The sequence below is a fragment of the Haemaphysalis longicornis genome, unplaced genomic scaffold (genome assembly GCF_048455015.1).
Source record: "Haemaphysalis longicornis isolate Haplotype H1 unplaced genomic scaffold, Haemaphysalis longicornis Haplotype H1 scaffold_4, whole genome shotgun sequence".
Lineage (NCBI taxonomy): Eukaryota > Metazoa > Arthropoda > Arachnida > Ixodida > Ixodidae > Haemaphysalis > Haemaphysalis longicornis.
The window spans coordinates 90,183,835-90,202,491 of record NW_027526361.1 but is presented as its reverse complement, the minus strand read 5'-3'; the positions used below and the strand labels follow the sequence as shown (position 1 = coordinate 90,202,491).

The 18,657-nt window shown below is 47.3% G+C and overlaps 1 protein-coding gene across 1 annotated transcript; it reads left to right on the top strand.

Moving 5' to 3' along the window:
• The first annotated feature begins 1,482 nt into the window (after nt 1-1,482).
• Nucleotides 1,483-16,280, top strand: LOC144179039 (acetylcholinesterase-like). Its single transcript, XM_077707213.1, has 3 exons — nt 1,483-3,219; nt 4,324-4,473; nt 14,679-16,280. The coding sequence occupies exons 1-3, from the start codon at nt 1,607-1,609 to the stop codon at nt 14,887-14,889; spliced, it is 1,974 nt and encodes a 657-aa protein (XP_077563339.1). The 5' UTR covers nt 1,483-1,606; the 3' UTR covers nt 14,890-16,280.
• The last annotated feature ends 2,377 nt before the right edge of the window (nt 16,281-18,657 follow it).

The window sequence follows — 18,657 nt, the reverse complement described above, 5'->3', positions numbered from 1 at the left end:
CGGAAATGCAACCTTGCAGGTAGCTTTGGAGCTTCAAAATACAAAGCGGACTGGAGGTGGGGTGGTCGTTAACACGTGGTGTCACGTGACGAATAGTCGAGCCGTATGCTGAATCCTTTCGTGTAGCGCCACATCCAAAGTTTCCCACAAACGACCTTCGTAAGGTAATCGTCCTTTCGCGGTCATATTGATCATAAAAGCGGCGATAATGTTCGGCTCTTTTATTTTCCTTGTTGTGTCCGTGAACGCACTAACATTCCTCTTCAAGAGCGATATTGCGCCAAAGCAGTGAAACCGGACCCTTATCATGTGGCGTTCGCTGCTCAGTGCGTTAACCCGCCATGTGTTGCAATAAGGGGAAAACTTTCTGCTGGTTTGTTTCATTCCGGCTGTTTGTTTCCACGACTAGTATTTTTATAAACAAGAAACCGTACTAGAGCTGTACTACAGTTGTAACCTGGTTCCACAAATTCTCGACAATAAGAAGTTACAGGAACTATCAACAAACTAGGCTGCAGTGCAATTCCGAGTATTTGGCTACGCTGGAACTCTTGTTTCACACCTCGGCGTGGAAACTATGCAGAGAGCCGTTGTAGGTATGTGCGGAGGCCTCAACCATACGGTGGATGGAGAGGTGCAGCATGTGCTGAAATCCTCACCTCAGTTCCCAGACCTAAATACAAGGTCAAAACCATTGCTGTGTTGTTCATGCCATCAAGTGAGGTATCCGTTCCTTGAAAGTCTGCATTTATTGCAAATGCTGAACTGCTAGAACCGATGCTAAGGAGAGGTATTAAGGAGAATGGATATTTAAAAACTGCTTTTAGACAAAAGTGACTATGTTTCATATATCGCTTCTGAATAGAAATAAATTTACAGGTAGCGGGTGACACCGATAACCTAATTACATTCATTCCTCCCATTCTTCTAACCGACTGTCTTGTAAAACAACACGCTCTATGGAACGCGACGCAACCAATGGGCGTCCTCCTTTTCGTCCCTAAGTATTGTGTGTCATTCGTCCTCATAAACGTGAGGGCGAGTGACACATACGCCGATCGACGCACTCCGGCTTTCTCGCTCAATATGCAGTTTATTGTTTTTGCAATAACAATGCAACAGTAGACCATGCCCTACGAATCCTTGCTCGAAAACAAGTCGAAAAGAGCTATGAGAAATTGCCCAGCTCAAGCGTTTCGGTGGTTTCGTCAACAATACATTGCCGAAATTTCCCAAATGTCTGTTTTCGGAGCACGGCAACGTTAACCTGACAATGAGGAAATAATCTGCAAACGGGCGCATGTCGATGCATACATAAAATAATTCTTGGCAGTCTCCGCGACGGCCGGCTTGTACCGGGAAAAAGCTCGCGGCGATCTCACTTGAGCCTTGTTAAAGCGAAACGCTTGTTTTTGTGCGATTGCTCAGGGCCGTCAGGAGTACGCAACGACCGGGAGGCGCTTTCTGACGAGTAAGGAGAAGCGCCCTCTCATTCTCAAGCAGCGATGAAATTGACCGCTGACACCGGCTAGTGCTCTATTGCAATCGCTTACGCGCACTCACAGCCACTTCGGTCCAGCGGTAGTATCTTGGCCTCTGCGCAAGCATGAAGTCGATGTTTTCTTATGGTGTTAGCAGTGGAAAGTACTACGTGGGTGGGCATTGCTCCCTGCAGCTGACAATCTTGTTTTGCCTGCTCCCCAGTTTCTTCGCAAGCGAGGCGCCGGTCGTGAAAATTGACTCCGGACGTGTCGCGGGCGAAAGGATACGTGTCGGCGGCACAGAGCTTGACGCCTACCTAGGAATACCCTATGCTGAACCTCCCACTGGTGACTTGCGTTTTAGGAAGCCCAAGCCAGTGACGCCCTGGACAGGAATCTACAACGCCTCGAAAAAGCCTAAACCATGCCGCCAGCCTTCAGTGCCTTTAGTCGGGAGCCTGTCTCTCAACTACTCCGATTCGTCGGAGGACTGTTTATACCTGAATGTGTGGACGCCAAAACCTGTGTGCCCGTCGCCCGGTGACTGTGAAAGAAAACTTCCAGTTGTTGTCTTCATTCACGGAGGCGGTTTCCAGTGGGGGGACTCGGCGCTGTTCTTCCACGATCCGGCTAACTTCGTCGCACTGGAGGGCGTGGTGTTCGTGACTTTTAACCACAGAGTAGGCCTTTACGGCTTCCTCTCTCTTGGCACTCCGGATCTGCCAAGTAACGCTGGACTTTGGGACCAAAACCTCGTTCTCAAGTGGGTGCGCAATAATGTTGCCGCCTTCGGCGGAGACCCAGACGACGTCACGGTCGACGGGCACAGCTCCGGTGCAATATCGGCAGCCATTCACGCAGGGTCGCCCCACAGCAAGGGGCTCTTCAAGAGGCTAATCCTGCAAAGTGGCGCTCCGCTTTCCCTCGTGGTGGGCGAATATTTCAGGGGCGGCAAGGGAAGGTTAATCAACATCGCAGGGACACTCGGCTGTTATGACCCGAAAATGACTCTTGACGAGCAGCTGCTGGACGCGATCGGCTGTCTTCGCAGGCTGACGCCAGCGGAGATGGTGCACAAGCTCGAAAAGCTTGACTTCCAGCAGCAAATCTTCTCCCCGGTCGACAACGATGAGCTCATACCGTTCTCGGTGTCATCTCCGGAGCCGTGGCACAAGTTAGACGTAAAGGAGGTGCTCGTCGGAACCACTGAGAACGAGGCTGCCGTCTTCTTCCACGTCGCCTTGATGATGTTCCCAGAATATACGGAACTTCTGACGACCCAATACCGGACATTGGCCACTGTGGTCATCTCTCAGACCTTCGGCGCATCGCTTATGAACGCACGTCGCATTGTAAACGCCTACTTTGGCGATGGCGAAAAGGAGCTCGAATACGAGGAGATCCGTGACACCCTGTCAAGGATGTTGAGTGACGCTATGTTTAACTGTCCGGCGAAGCTATTCGCCGACATGATCTCTCGGAATGGAGTTAAGACGTACAGATACCTGTTCGCGTACAAGCCTTCGCACAGTTTCTTTCCCCAATGGATGGGTGTTGCACACCAGGAGGACATTATGTACACGCTTGGGTCGCTCCCGTTCCTGATGGACAAGAGTCGATACACCGAACCGTTCGGGAGCTTCGGCAAGAGGCTCCTCGCTACGCTGGACTACACGCCGGAAGAAGAAGGGTTCATGAAAGAAGTAGTCAGCGCTTGGGCCTCTTTTGTACGCACAGGGTAAGATTATCCCCTAACACGCCAGGACACGCTTCCGTTTTATTTTATTGGTGCATGGTGCTTGCAGTTTTGCTTGTCACTCATATCCAGACTAAATCACGCAATGTACTTCTAGATATCGATGGCGGTGATATACAGCAAGCAAAAAAAACCTCATTTTGTGTATAGGTGTACGTGCCTAGGCACAAGCAGGCGCGGCCTAGTGATTTGAATGCTGTATATTTCTGATATTATCGCCTCTGCAGTGCATTGTGTGGCCATAATAACTACATAAAAAGGCGGATACGTTGTTCGAGCTCCCGTGTTGTAGTAATATTGCGCTATACTTAAAAAATTCACAAGGCTTCACCATGGAAGTGAAGGCGCCCACAAAACAAGGACGAAGGAAGAAACGGACCACGCCTCTATAAAACTATACAGAATGTTTTTATGTGGTATCTGAAATCGAGACGCGCGCACATGTTTACATTTGCAGTAAACAGAACATTTTTCTTAGTTATAAAAAAATTCGAACTCCGCCGCAATTTCTAGCATCGAATTTCGAGCACCGAATTTACCTTCCAGGATACCTACAGGCTATACAAGGCGCCCATCGTTCTTTCTACGCAAATTTTGCTTAATGCGCGCATTTAAAAACAAATATTGGAACGGAAATGATGCTACATTCTGTTGTATGTCTTCAATATTCGTATTTGAACACTTTTTAAGCACAATAGAATCTATCAAGAGCAATTCAACTGTAATCGCTTCTGCCATAATATCGTTTCTTTTTTATTTTTGGATAAAACTGGACAACTGCACTTACTTTGGTTGCCTGGCTGAACGTTCCTAGTAGAACTTTCTATTGCAGAGACTTAGTTTCCTTAACTGTGCGTAGTGTCACCCGTATGCACGCCTTCCCCTGCTTACCCATTCCATGTAACACTACGTTACCGTAACACTGTTCATATTACAGAAAGCTTCATATTGCCAGGCGCGGCCGAGTCGTCTGCGTTTACATACTTCACCAGGAAAGATTAGCTTCATGGCCTTATAGCGCAATTACGACGTAATGCTCGCACGCAAAGTTTCACAGTGAATGACTGCTGCCTACATTACTTGCAGGAAACCGGTTGTTCCTCATCCGAACGTGGAGTGGCCCAAATACACTGAGGATACCCGGCGGCTGCTCGTACTCAAACCCAACAACTACAGCGTAATTCAAGACCCGACGGACGAGTGGTGCCAGCTCTGGAAACCGCTTTTCTACAAAAGGTCAGTGCAGTTAGAAAACTCCTCCAGGGAGCCCGGCATTCCCCGCTAGTTTACCAATCCCGGTACCCGACACTAGCGCGTAAAGGGGTTGGAAACGAGTTTCCCACAACCACCTTGGCCGTGCTGTCGTTATTGCAGTTAGGCCATGACAAACGCCGCTATTTTTTTTTCCTCGGCGGCACGTGCCGGGGAGAGACGTATTTAACTTTATTTTCTAGCGGATGGCGCTTGAGCCTCAGGTGGAAAGCAGGGGAGTCTAGATGCCTGCACAACGACACCCTCCTCGAGGACGTATTGCAACAGAAAGCTTTCATGCCAGGTCGGGGTGGTGATGTACTTGGCAAGGAAACGGGATGCGTAGAAAGTAATTACAATTTATGTTCCTTGATGAGAAGCACACAAGTTATCGAACTCCACAAGGCACGTACAAACATGCCCTGTAGCCAGAGAGGGCCGCTTAATCGTAGGCAACGAAGAAGTCAACCTATCCACACTTCCAGCGGGGTGATTTTACTGCTTTATGCTATAAGTATGCGGCGCACGACAGACGAAGAGGAAAAATCCGCGTAGCGGGACATTGCGGGGTATGGGCAGTTAGTGACCTGGCGGCGCCGTATCTTAAAGAAATTCCAATTATTTGCGCATTACGCTGCCACACGAGCAAACTTCTGCGATAAGACGTATGACTTTCAGATTCTCACCCAAAACATACGACATGAAAAGAAATGGCCTCTGAGTGAGTGCCCTCCCAGCACGGTTTTAAGCCGCCTGGCAATTTCTTCGACGAGAGGTTCACGGATACAAAGCTATAGTTACCAATTAATATCATGTTTTGTCTTAGCCTTGATGCCAGAAAAATAAAGGGACACGAGGAAGAGACTTTCAGTCACGCGACTGCAGTACGGAAATTTCAAAGCTGCGCTTATTAGACAGCACAATGTAGAAGAGGGGAGGGGTTCTGTCGTAGTCTCGTATATTTACCCAATTTACCAATCACAATGCCACGCCTATTATCCAAAAAGCCCGTCATTGTGACAATATATTCACTTGAACTGCAACCTTGCTTCGGATGGGAACCGATCGCTTGCGGTACGTGGCCTGTATAACCTTGTGCGGGTAATTTCACGCTTAAGCGCACACGCATGACGCCGAACCTGCATAGCGACCCCTACGCCTTCGGCTCAGGATGGAAAGCTGTGTGTTGTATTCCACGGAAAGGAAACTCTCTGGCATCTGCCAATGTTTGGGCGCTTCGCCAGCGACATTTGTTATAGGCGTGAACAACAGACGGTATATCGCCAAGTCATTCATGCGCAAAAATTTGCTTTTTTATTTTCTTTTGTGAACTACTATTTTATGTTGGGTGTACAGGAGATTGTCACCCAGTTTCTCATAAAAGGCCGACAGAAATAAGGGCAAACGTTTCAGAAAAGTAGAAATATAGTGTGTGTCGTGAAATTTCATGTCGCCGTCATGTGTCCCCCCTCCCTTTTTAAGCAGGAAAGCTGGTCCTGTTGTGACTAAAACTGTTGTCTCGCCTTGTCTATAGCTTTCACGCATTCCTTCTTTTACATGGCGTGTATACCTGTCCGTGAAACTTAGGCTGCTTTTTTTCTTATTTAGTAGACAGCCGAAATCTTCGGTTTTGCTACCCTTTGGCTGAACACACCATTTTCGTAACTACCAATGTCAACCAAGGAGATTAGGTTTTGAAGATTAAATTTCTTACGGAGGCTGACATTGACAGGCCCGAGTAACTCCTTTCCAGAAATTTCACGAAGTTGTATTGCAGTGGCATGGCAAACATGCCTTCACCACCGCTTTTGTTTGTTTTACTGCAGTTTAATTCGGGGATATCTCCAAGATACCAGCGAGCGAGAGAGAAAAAAAAAAGTTTATTAAACAATAATGCAAGAGTGCTTCCTCAGTCCAGGATCCCATGTGCTGTCTGGGCTGCCGTAGCCCTCGTCACAAGTGGGAGCTGGTCCGCAGGTCGGCCGCTGAACAGCGGTATCTCCCACTACTCAGGGGAAAGGGACAGTTCAGGGGCGTTGGGTATGAGATTTTTGCGCCGGCGAATAGGGATCGGGCAGCCGTCGCGATTTTCGCTTCAGCGAACAGCGCCGCCCGTGGCGAAGCGCGCATCAGTGGAATGCCGGTGGCGGTCAGCGTAGCGTAGTTGTGCATGACTCTCTGTCGTTCTGCTGCGTCGCGGCTTGCAAAGCCTAGATACCAAAATGACTTTTTTTTTTCAGATCGGTAAATATTAAAAGTAGGGGCGACCTTTACGAGGCATGCTATGCGTATGATTTACGTCCATATTCAGTAATTAGAAATAGCAGACGACGCCCAATGCGCAAAGCTGGAAGTCAAGCTGGAACTGCAAGTCCGTTCCTTCGTGCAAAAAAAAAAAAAAAAATTTCGCGCCTTTGGTGTATGGAGGAACAAATATAATGAAGCTAAATGCCCTTACAGAACCTATCCAAGAATGCTGCGGCGCTGGCCTTTGGCAGTTGATGACGAACGGCGTCGTGCACCAGCGAAAGACCAAGTTGGGGGGTGCCTTCTAAGGTTTACCCCAAAACAAAAATTGTGATGGATGACGCTGCATAACTTCATTAACTACGGTAGAAACGCGCTTAATTTAACAGAAGTACGTTTACTACAGCAATCGGGAATCGTTTACAGAATAAATACCGCATAATATCAGATCGTAATTGCTTGTCGTGGAAAAGCATTGCTTTATAAGACTTCCAATGGCTAGTGGCTAGTTGGTTAATGGCTTTTCAAAAATCAAATCCTGCGTGGCTGAAGGACGAGAGACAGGTGGGTGCCTGAAAACTGAATGCTGCGGTCGACTTTTACAAGCTGCCACCTACGTTTAAAAAACCATGCACTCCTCCGTCTAACGACAATGGTGGTTTATCGCAAAGCTTTCTCGTGTGGGTTTCCTTGGTTGACTCCTGGATTTAAGCTGTCACAAGTTGAGCTTTGAATTTGACCAGCACGCAGTTTTTTTTTTTTTTTTTTGATCGCAGTGTCTTTGACTTTGACCCTTTGAACTTTGACTTTGGCGAAGCTTTCGCGCGAAGAAAGCTTGGCGTTCAACCACCGTCGTCGTAAGACGGAGTGCTGGATGATATTTCCGTTTAATTTTGCACTTCCATGCACCCCTCTCTAAATTCCAACTTCTTCCAGCTTGTCGGAAATGCGTCTTAGCTGGAGGACTTGGGCGGATGCACCTCTATTTGAGGCAACTTGTCGCGCGTTTCTGGTTTCTTCACAAGGCATTAAACGATTTTTAAGTGCAGACCCGCCGCGGTGGCTCAGTGGCTAAGGCGTTGCGCTGCTGAGCACGAGGTCGCGGGTTCGTTTCCCGGCCGCGGCGGCGGCTTTTCTGATGGAGGCGAAAAGCAAAAACGCTCGTGTGTACGAGATTTCGGCGCACGTTAAAGATCCCCAGGTGGTCAAAATTAATCCGCAGCCCTCCACTACGGCGCGCCTCATCGCCTGCGTTGCGTCGGCGCGTTAAACCCTACAATCAATCAATCAATCGATTTTTAAGGGCAGAGCACTTCAGGCGTTCGCCTTGTCGTCCTAGCTCGCTCACTGGAACCAAACACATCGCCACGGCGTTACGGTGTAGCCTGTCACAGTCCCTTCGCCGCGGCGTAGCCAAGCGGCTATGTCAGGATACATGTAGCGTGAGGTAAGGTTCAGCTGGTTATACTTAGCTTTCCTCGTTGTCTAGGATTAACTAATTATCATGCTCACTGCTGCTTATCATCCAATCCAATCCAATCCAAGCCAAGCCAAGCCAAGCCAAGCCAAGCCAAGCCAAGTCAAGTCAATCCAATCCGATCCAATCTAACCTAATTCAATCCAATCCAATCCAATCCCGCCCAATGCAATCCTCGCGCTTGCGCAGCATGGCTCTCCAGGAGCTACGCGAAACTGGTCAACGTCGGCCAGTGTAGCCAATCAAATCAAATCCAATCCAAGTAACGCTGTTGTTCGAGGCTACAGTGGCTAGAATAGGAAAGGGTGATGACCGTGCCCACTCCCGCGTGACGCTGTTGGAGGAAAATCCAGGTGGCGCTGTCGCACGCTTGCACGTTCGCTGCGACGGGGCGGCAGAATATGGAGTAGAAATGTATTAGCGTGCATTACCACACCGAGAAAGCATATTTGATATAGCTATTATACGTGGTCGCGCAAATTGAGATACAATGAATGTCGTATTTTTAAGTACTACAATCGAAGTTTACAACCGACTGGGCGCGCTTTTACAGCCGAGTATAGACCGCTGCAGCTCAGACACTTATGAAGCAAATCAGAGAATTGTGGACTGGTAACTGGTAAACACGCATTTTATTTTCGACGAGCTCGTTACAAACAGACAAAAACTGCTCCCTTTTGGTGAATTTCTCATGATTCGTTTAAAATTCTTTGCTCAATGGACATTGCCTTTCGCTGCTAGTTCTTTTTTGTGTGTGTGAAGAAATCCAAGCATTTTTTCTTGAATTGTCTTCGGAAAAGCGTTTCCGACCTCCGATTCTGCTGTTACGTGAGACAATTGAGCTTTAAGTGCTCCTTCCTTTCATAAAAAGCCATGCCTTCTCCTTTTTCAATGCCTTCGTTTAAAAGTGCAGCTAGAGGGCCAAAACAAATGTGATAGTCATGGACGGGGAGAGTGGCAGGCTTCTTCAGTATGTCAGATGCTTCGTAAATGCTTCCAATGTCTGGAAGGGTACGTGTACGGGCTTTGGCTTTATCCTGCGCAATGCGACACACGCTGTAAGCCACTGTGAAGGGCGAAACACTCAGCGTGTGGTTTCCCCCATGCTGCCAAAGTAGGATCAAGTTCTTGACAGAAAAAAAAAACATGGGATTCTTCAAACTCTGCACTCACAGGGGAGTCACCATCCCTAGCTTTTTTATTGCTGGGTGGGGCCGCGGGTGCGCTTCTCGCTTGACACTTCCTGCTCGGGGAAGTTGTTTCGGCTGGTACTTCGGAAGATTGGAAACTGCGTGGGCACAGCTTCCGGGGGAAACCGAGGCCTTTTCCTGTATATTGAGACAACTTCTCCGTTCACGGTATGTGCAATGTGCCGGGAGATGTACCTTTCGCCGAAGTGTAGATCGCACACAGCAGTGTTTTCCTTGAGCCGCTTCTCAGTGCGTGGTATTGCTCGTCGCCACTGCGCCAATACAGACGCGCGTCCTTCGGAACGCCAAACAACGACAGTTTCTTTTTGCAGGACTTGTATACCGTAATGCGGCCCGGTACAAAACTGCGGCTCTGCTTTTTCGCAACTAATGAACCTTTAAACTCGCTACGGCACAGGAAACAAGGGGCAATCGCATTGCAGACGATCCGCGCGCGCCTCACCAGGCGACGTGTAAATAGAGTTCCTGTATATAGCTCCCGCCGGGAGCTAAGAGTTGCGCGACCCTTTTCCACGCGCCGCCGTGATTGCGACACTCCGGTTATCCATGCCGCGCAGAGAAGCCCCCACTACGGCTGCGCCGCAGCCGCCGACGCGCCGTACGGCGCCGCCGACCGAAGCGCCCCCCCACCACGCGTCGGCCGCCGTCGGAAGCGTGGCAGCGAGGCTCCTTCACTCGCGAAGGGCGGCTTTCCCGCAGCAATCCGGATAACAAAGATGGCGGTCGGTCGCGCAACTCTTAGCTCCCTGCGGGAGCTATATACAGTAACTCTACGTGATGATGATGATGATGATTAAAGGCCTCCCCTTTGAATCGGGGTGATGGCGTGCGCCATCACCCCGATCATCGCGCGCGCCCCCTCGCGGATCCCAATCGGCGGCTTCAAAGCGCCTCTCAGGCACTGCATGCCGCTAATAACACTTTCCTATTCAGACCCACTGTATTGCGGCGTACCCCAGAGGCTTCGAAAGCCAAGCGGTTTATGTAGTCATAAACGTTCGAAATTCATGAAACGCTGGCGCTTGTCATACATCTTCCCGTTGTTTAGCGCAAAGAAAAATATAGGTACATTTGAGGAAAATATATACATGATTAGCCGGCAGCGCCCGCGTTCCTTTAGTTAAGGACGCCCGTTGGGTTGGTTTTGTGGCAGTGCAACGCCGGCACCTGCGCGGAGAAAAGCGCAAAGAGAACAGAACTCCCGCTGGAGGCGGGGGGCGCGCGAGCACTGCGAAGGCGGGAGATTTGGATTTCATGGGGTGGTAGCAGTAAGCGGATAACGGCGGTACACCCCATTATGGCGAATCACTGCTCTGCACTTCCAACAGCTTTCACATTGAGTGGAACGGCTTTAATTTTTTAGGTACTCGACAAAGAATGTTTACGCATTAATAAACACGGGCTGACGTTCATACTCTGCCAGATTTTATAACTATCGGTGCCAGTCTTTAGTTCACTCATGTGATAAAATGGGGAGCGGAGGGAGATGGTTTGCAGCTTGGGCTGTTGGGTGGTTGAATAACTTTGGCTCTTAATAGAATGACCATTAAAAACGCGGGAGTTCCGCTTGGGCTCCCAAGCTCGCATGCTGTCACTCACGAAAACCGAAGGCACAAAGGTCACGGTTACAGAAAGAAAGCGTAAACTGCCACAACGCTCCCATGGCCACAAAATAATCCATCTCGTACGAAAGTGCCCTTTCTTCAAAGCACACTTATCGAGGTATCCCATCGTTAAGGCCAGTGTGGAAATCGCAGTCACTCAAAACAGTGAAGATAATTTAAAGTGGTAGAAAAGAATAATTTTACACCTACTCAGATCGCGTACACCCAGGCGCAAAGCGCTGATAAAAGCGCCCGTGTCAACGCAGTCCATTCGCAACCTCAAAAACCGTCCAATAAGTTTACTTAGCCGTTGGTGGATTCAAGAAATGAATACTAATAATAGTAGTCCTATTCGTACTCGGATCGGGTGGAGCCAAGCGTATATTGCTGCAAAAAGCGCTTATGTCTTTGTAGGCCGTACCCAACTTTGAAGACATCCGACATGTTTACGTAGCCGCTAGTGCATCTAAGAACCGAACACATCGGTCTAGCTTCGTTTCACCGCACATATCCGCTCAGAACACCACCAAAACATTCAAAGCACAGGAGCAAACACGTCAAAAAAAAAAAAAAAAAAAAAGGACGGCTGCGTAGCCAATACACCGGCTCATTTCGCTTACGAGGGAGCGCCGAGAGGTGGCGGCGCGCGCCCAGCTGCCCGGTCCCAGTACTCCTCCGGTCATATATTTTGAAGGAGACAGCCAGCAAGCACTGAGATTGAGCTTCATTTCTAACCTACTTTTGCGATTTCGCCCAATACACTGCTGCATACGACAGTCAGCTAGTAAATCAATCAATCAATCAATCAATCAATCAATCAATCAATCAATCAATCAATCAATCAATCAATCAATCAATCAATCAATCAATCAATCAATCAATCAATCAATAATTTATTAACATGCCCAGAAACAGCCGGGAAGCCTTTGTGCAGGCGCACACAAAAAAGCAACGTTCGAGCACACACCTCACAAGTGACGCAATTTTAGATGTGACGTTGAGAGGAGCATCTCTTGCCGGCGGCCCTGTCCTGCGTGCGTCCATCGTCCGCGTCCGCACAGCTGCGTCTGTCCTCCGCTCGCATCCTCTCCTCTCTCCGATAGCGAACACTATCTCCCAACATCTGCGGTCGCGCTGCGCGCGGCTGCGCACTGTGCGCATGTGCAGTACTCTCTCTCTCCGCGGTCTCCTCTCCCTCGGGAGCGCTGCGCATAGAAGCGGAGTGCCGCGCTCCGGCCGGTCTCTCAGTTGACGGTCGTCCGCGCTTGCGCTTGCACTTGCTCTCTTGCCGTACCCGACGATTGCTTGATGCGACGCCAATGAAACCCCCTTCAGCGTCGCATCACACCAGGGTTCCCGCGAGGGGAGGTGGGCGTAAGTTTTTTGGTACAGCGGTGCTTACACATAAAAAATGACACTGTCGTACACACAAAAAGAAACTCAATACATTACAAAAATATACATAAATGTTAACAATGTAAAGATGTGCGCAGAGTGAGTCGAGATAGCTTATATGCGAGAAGGAGAGTATATAATGAACATAAATGTGTAGAAGACCAGACATTGAATAAAGTGATTTGACAGATATAGAAAGGATTGCTTTGTTAGCATTTCAAACTGAACAAATATTAAAATAAGGTTACTTACATGACAAGCTCACAGACTTGCTTGCGGGACAAAGTTGGCGAATTGTATGTACACTGCATATACACTGCATAATTGTATATACAGTGCAATCAAAACAACAACAACAACAACAATAATAATAATAATAATAATAATAATATTAATAATAATCATCATCACCAGCCTATCTACGCCCACTGCAGGGCAAAGGCCTCTCCCATTATTCTCCAATTACCTCGGTCCTGTGCCAACTGTGACCAATTTATCCCCGCAAACTTTTTGATCTCATCTGCCCATCTAACTTTCTGCCGCCCCCTGCAACGCTTGCCTTCTCTAGGGATCCACTCTGTTACCCTTAATGACCAGCGGTTATCTTGCCTTCGCATTGCATGCCCTGCCCACGTCCATTTCTTCTTCTTAATTTCTACTAATATGTCTTTAACACCAGTTTGCTCCCTGACCCACTCCGCTCTCTTCTTGTCCCTTAATGTTACACCTATCATTTTCCGCTCCATTGCCCGCTGAGTCGTTCTCAATTTAAGTTGAACCCTCTTAGTGAGCCTCCAAGTTTCTGCCCCGTAGGTGAGTACCGGTAAGATGCAGCTGTCATACACTTTCTTCTTCAGCGGCAATGGTAGGCTGCTATTCCTTATCTGGGAATGTCTGACATATGCACCCCACCCCATTTTGATCCTTCTAATTATCTCTGCCTCATGGTTGGGATCTGGGGTCACAACGTGGCCTAAGTAGATATATTCGCTTACCACCTCCACTGCCTCGCCACCTATCTCAAACTGCTGGGCTGTCCCGAGGTTATTGATCATTACTTTAGTTTTCTGCATATTAATTTTCAGGCCCTTGGTTCTACTCTGTTCGCCCAGTGCGGAAACCATGCTTTGCAATTCGTCCCCCGAGTTACTTAGCAAGGCAACGTCATCAGCAAATCAGAGGTTACTGAGGTATTCTTCATTAACCCTTACTCCCACCTGTTCCCAAACCAACGTTCTAAATACTTCTTGTAAGCATGCTGTGAATAACATTGGAGAGATTGTGTCTCCTTATCTGACACCCTTCCTTATAGGTATTTTACTGCTCTCCCTATGGAGGATGATGCTAGCTGTAGACCCATTGTAGATATCCTCTAGTATTCTTACATAATGCTCATCTACCCCCTGGTTCCGTAATGCCTGAATGACCCGGCGACCATTGCCGGTAATGCACTCCCTCACCAGAGCAGGATTGGCCACCCTGGTGTAGTAACGGCCACAACCTCCCATGAATACGCCAATTAACCCACGGCCCTCAGTCCCCAGCAGCTGCGAAGCAACTGACCACGGCGGCGGTCGGACCTGTGACGCAGCAGAGGGTGCTAAGAATAATAATAATAATAATAATAAGTTATTACTTCCTTTGCGTGCCCTGGAACAACCGGGTCATTCAACACAACTGTCGATTCTTCAACGCCATTCAAAATTGGAGGCTATGTTAACTGTAAATAGGAGTCGTTGGCCGCTACAAAACGACCAACTAGAAGTACGCGCTCGTTAAGTATCTATCTAAGCAATTGCTCATTAGCTTATTCACCGTCTATAGTTCCGCTAGGATACTGGCAGCATACATACGCGAGCATATGCCGAGCTTGGGTGTTGCTTCCACGGTACCACTCATTTGTATCAGCTGGGGGTAAAGTATTTAGAACTTCAGAATCGCCCCACGAACAGAATGATGTTTAATTTTTACCTGCACTGCATCGAAATACATCAAAAAAGGTTCCTTCAATTTCGTCCTTTTCGAAGGCAGTATTAACGATAGCGTTTATTTATGCACAAAGTCGTTCAGGCGAGGGTGCCAAGAGTGGGGCTTGTGTAAAGCACGCAATAAAACAACCCCTTCACTCGTATTATATACACGCCCAACTATATGCGCACACTTTACTTGTGTATCGGGATGTTATCTCCGAAGCGAGTAAATGAAATAGAAGGCGCCAAGTTGCTGAGACGCATTAATTTCTATGCGTTTTTGCAGTGACCGGACGCAGGAGTCACGAGCGGCACCCAAACCGACAAAGCCTGCTGAGGGCGACAGTGGCAAGAAAAAGGCCATCCATCCCAACAAGAGCCACACGCGTTCTGAGTCATCCTCCACCACCGCTGTGATCCCAACGTTTAGTGCGCTCCTGTTTGCATGCGTCACTTGCTTGCTGACTAGCTTAACATTAGCACTTTTGAAAAGCTGAGAACTGTAGTGACAGTACGACTTACACAGGATCAATGGCAGTGCAACCATGACAGCAGTGAGTGCAGATGACGTTTGTGACATGTTGTTGCCGCTGTTCTGCTGGAAGAGAGTAGAAATGCCCCGAGACATTTTTTTTTCATGATTACTTTTTCCCTGAACGCCACAGGCAAGAAGTGCAGCCGCGGACAAGACTGACAGGTGAGAGGTGTATTGTGAGAAAGCACAGCATGAATATCCAATGACAAATTCACCGAAGATTGATTATTTCATGAGGTATTGAAGACGTGGGCAGAGGGCAGCAAAAAAGGAAATTTGTATTGCCGATGCCTTCCACTGAACAAACATGTACAATCTGTCCTTAATATTTCAATTTCATGAGCCCCGAAAGCTACGGTGGCAGCTGCTCTTCCCGCAGAACTGAGAGGGTGGGAGGTTAGGACGGCTACGGAATAATCAAGCTGCCAACCAAGTGCGGGTTCTGTAAATACGTGTTTTAAGTTCCATCTATCTCTTAAAGCTTGTCCCATGTAGTAATGGTCAACGCTCGCTGCCATGATTTCGGCTATGGCATTTCAGTGGCTTGCCAAAAAGCTCACGTTGATTACGTACTGGTTCACCAAAATAGTTTGTTTTGCAAGCGACTGTATCAGACTCCAGCATGACAACTTCACGTCCGCCACAACACACCCTGCCTATCACTGTTCGTCAAGTCGAGCATTGCCCATCAAGCCACCTTGTCATCTATTGTTAGTCAAGAGGAGTTAAACTGAAGTGTACATTATATGCTCTTTTCTTTGTTTTATTCAAAAGCACTAGCAGTGTTGGTGGAAAATCAGACGGCCATGGCACACAAAATAGCCGATGGATACTAGACAAAACGGCCAACTGCTCAAGTAAAGAAAACAGCTCAATGAATTTTTAGAATGACGAGACATTTCTCAGGGAAGTTTCCATAAACAAGGTAATCAACTAAGTTAAAAAGAAACTTCTGTAAATTTGGCTGCCCGTGGGAGTCGAACCGGGTGATTCTGACTAAATGTGGGCGTAGTCAATAGGCTGTGGCCTTCGAATTAGAACAACGTGCGACTGATTCAGCCTGTAATTAGAGAAGTAGCGACTGGGATACTAGCAAAATATGTTCCCGTTAACATCCTTGCAAAAGCCGACGGCCAAGCCTCGTAGCTCTAGCATCGGACGAGGAAGAGAAACACGCAAAAACGGAAGAACGATGCTAATTGGGATAAGAACGTGCCTTCCATATTGATGGGAAGATGGTGACTATTCCGCTAAACTAACATTGTCATGTTCATCTAATAAACTTTCCTCATCATCAACTCATACACGTTCATCAATTGATCAGCATGAAAATAAACGCTCTAAAAAGTGTGACTTCACTGTCGCCACCACCTCATGACCGAACATAAAATGAGCGCGCTACCATCTTCGCACCCTTATTCTTCCACTTTCCTTGATGGTGTGTATACGGCGATGGACACTCGAGCGGTTACATCATCAGCAGACGAAAAAGGTGGTCGCCCACTGCAAGGCGGTCCTGAATAAAAGCGGCAATGGTTAAACACTTTTCTGGGGTACACGGAACGCGGTGATTCGTCCACCTGTTGTTGACTATCTAAAACAAAATATTTCAACATTTCATTTTTTTCTTTTTCTGTATTGATCTGAAACAGAACACTTTTTTTTCCTTTATTAATCTGGAACAAAATATTATGGCCCAATCAATTTCAGAAAGTGACTATCGCCACCGTGAAGACGAATTATGCCGAATTGGCTACCGCTGCAAAGGGACAGAAAAGATTCGTGTGGGAATCGAACCTAGCTCTCCAGATAAAGAAATCAGTGGGTTTTCACAGCGCGAAGCCCACAACCTTGCCTAAAGGGTAGAGTTGGCCTGCTAGACGTAAATGACGAATATTTAATGGCACGTGATCATATACAACTGCAAAATAATTAATTATGAATTAGTGATTAATGGTGATTATCAGTGACGTGGGAGTAATATGGATTACGATGTAGTCACAACAATTCCTTTAATTTGTATCCTCCGAAATCTATTGGTTATGAGATGTTTGAGTGGCTCCCACTGGCTCTGAGGTAGGCTTAGGGGCTCCCGCCACTGTCTGCTACACTCCGCTTGTGAGGGGTAGCAGTGCCTGAGCTAGAAATCGCCCTCTTTGATGCTTTATTGCATTAAGAAGCGCATTTCTAGCAATTCAGTTATTTTTTTCCTGCTTCAGACGCATCTGAATAACATAAAGCTGTATCCCCAAAAGTTTGTAACTAACGACGAGAGGAAGAACTTTCTTCACAGCATCGGTCAGAAGATCGTGTGTAACTCGTCCTTTCTATCTTATTCGCGAGGTTCCTCATTCAGAGCTCCTCGATGAGTACTCAAAATGCGTAGGCTTCCCTACAGTATTTTCGAGGTGCTCTTATGAAGACGTAACAGTCTAAAGTTATGAACCAAGCAGCGGGTCCCTACACGCGCATCACACAGCAGGAAATAAAGAGGCTACCTTCTATTTCGTTCGTTGTTGTTGACTTGTATCAGATGAATGTTCTTTTTTTTTCTGTGCCCAATGCATAATTTTTTCTACCCCTACACAAACGTCTTATTAGTAGGTTTGGGGATGTTTAGGATCCCCACAGAGATCGTGTAGATATTTTCTTCAGGCTGTATGGCATGCATTCCGCTCTTCACGAATATGCTTTTGTTACGGCTGCGTGCAAGAAGGTGCATATCCGCAGCGTGCGTTGTTTATTCCCATGCAAATAGAGATGTTTGTGATACGCTACGGCGATCGCGTCCCAGAAAACGTTGTCTAGAGTACTCGAAGGCGGCTTTAATGCTCCGAATTTCTATCGTAACCATACTTATGATAACGAACTGACTCTCAACCCGAACAATTATGACATGATTACGGTGTTGAAGGCTTGATTACTCGCTAACGATCGAAACAAATAGTACACGTGCATATATTTCAAGAATCGAAACCTGTGATATTTCCAAGGATCTCTTTATTGTTTTCCAGTCCTTCCACGTGTAAACAAGAAATCTTGGCCTACTCGGGATGGCGTTCGGTGAATTGAAGAACATTACTCTTGCTCTCTTTTTCTGTACTGAGGACCCGGCCAACTAATCAGCTCGATTTTACTGCTAAAGTTTTCTCCTTCTCCTCTTTCCACTCCTCCTCCTCTCGAGTGCAGTTTTCCTATAACACATATGTGAATTTTTGGAAGATATGGCTGTGGGAAATGTGCCGAAATATTCCCTCAGGACTGAACAAACATAGTGTCACTGTAGCTTTACCGAAGACGTGACTCGTTTTGCGCTATAAACATCCATACTGTTTAGATGCCGGGCATAAAACCAGCACGCGCCCTGTACACACAGTAGGTTATTTGGAACTAAACCTACATTTTTTTTTGCTCGCAATAGTGCATGTCGGCATACATTCGTGCCATGACAACGCATAAAATGATGGGATACAATACTTTCAAGAGTTCGGCAAGGTTGCAAAAACTGTTTTATCTTAGATATGGTTACCGGAATCGTAAGGCCTGCTGCCAAACCCGACAGCCCCGAAGCTCTGTAATTTGTTTAGGTCTTGTATTTTCTCTGTTGTCGGTTACTAGCAGCCGGCTGTTCCCTTCGTTCGAAAGATTGCTTAAAGGAGCCATGAAGACAAAATACAAGTTGGGTTTATTAAAAAGACTGCTTAGTCCCAATAACAATGATACCAATATC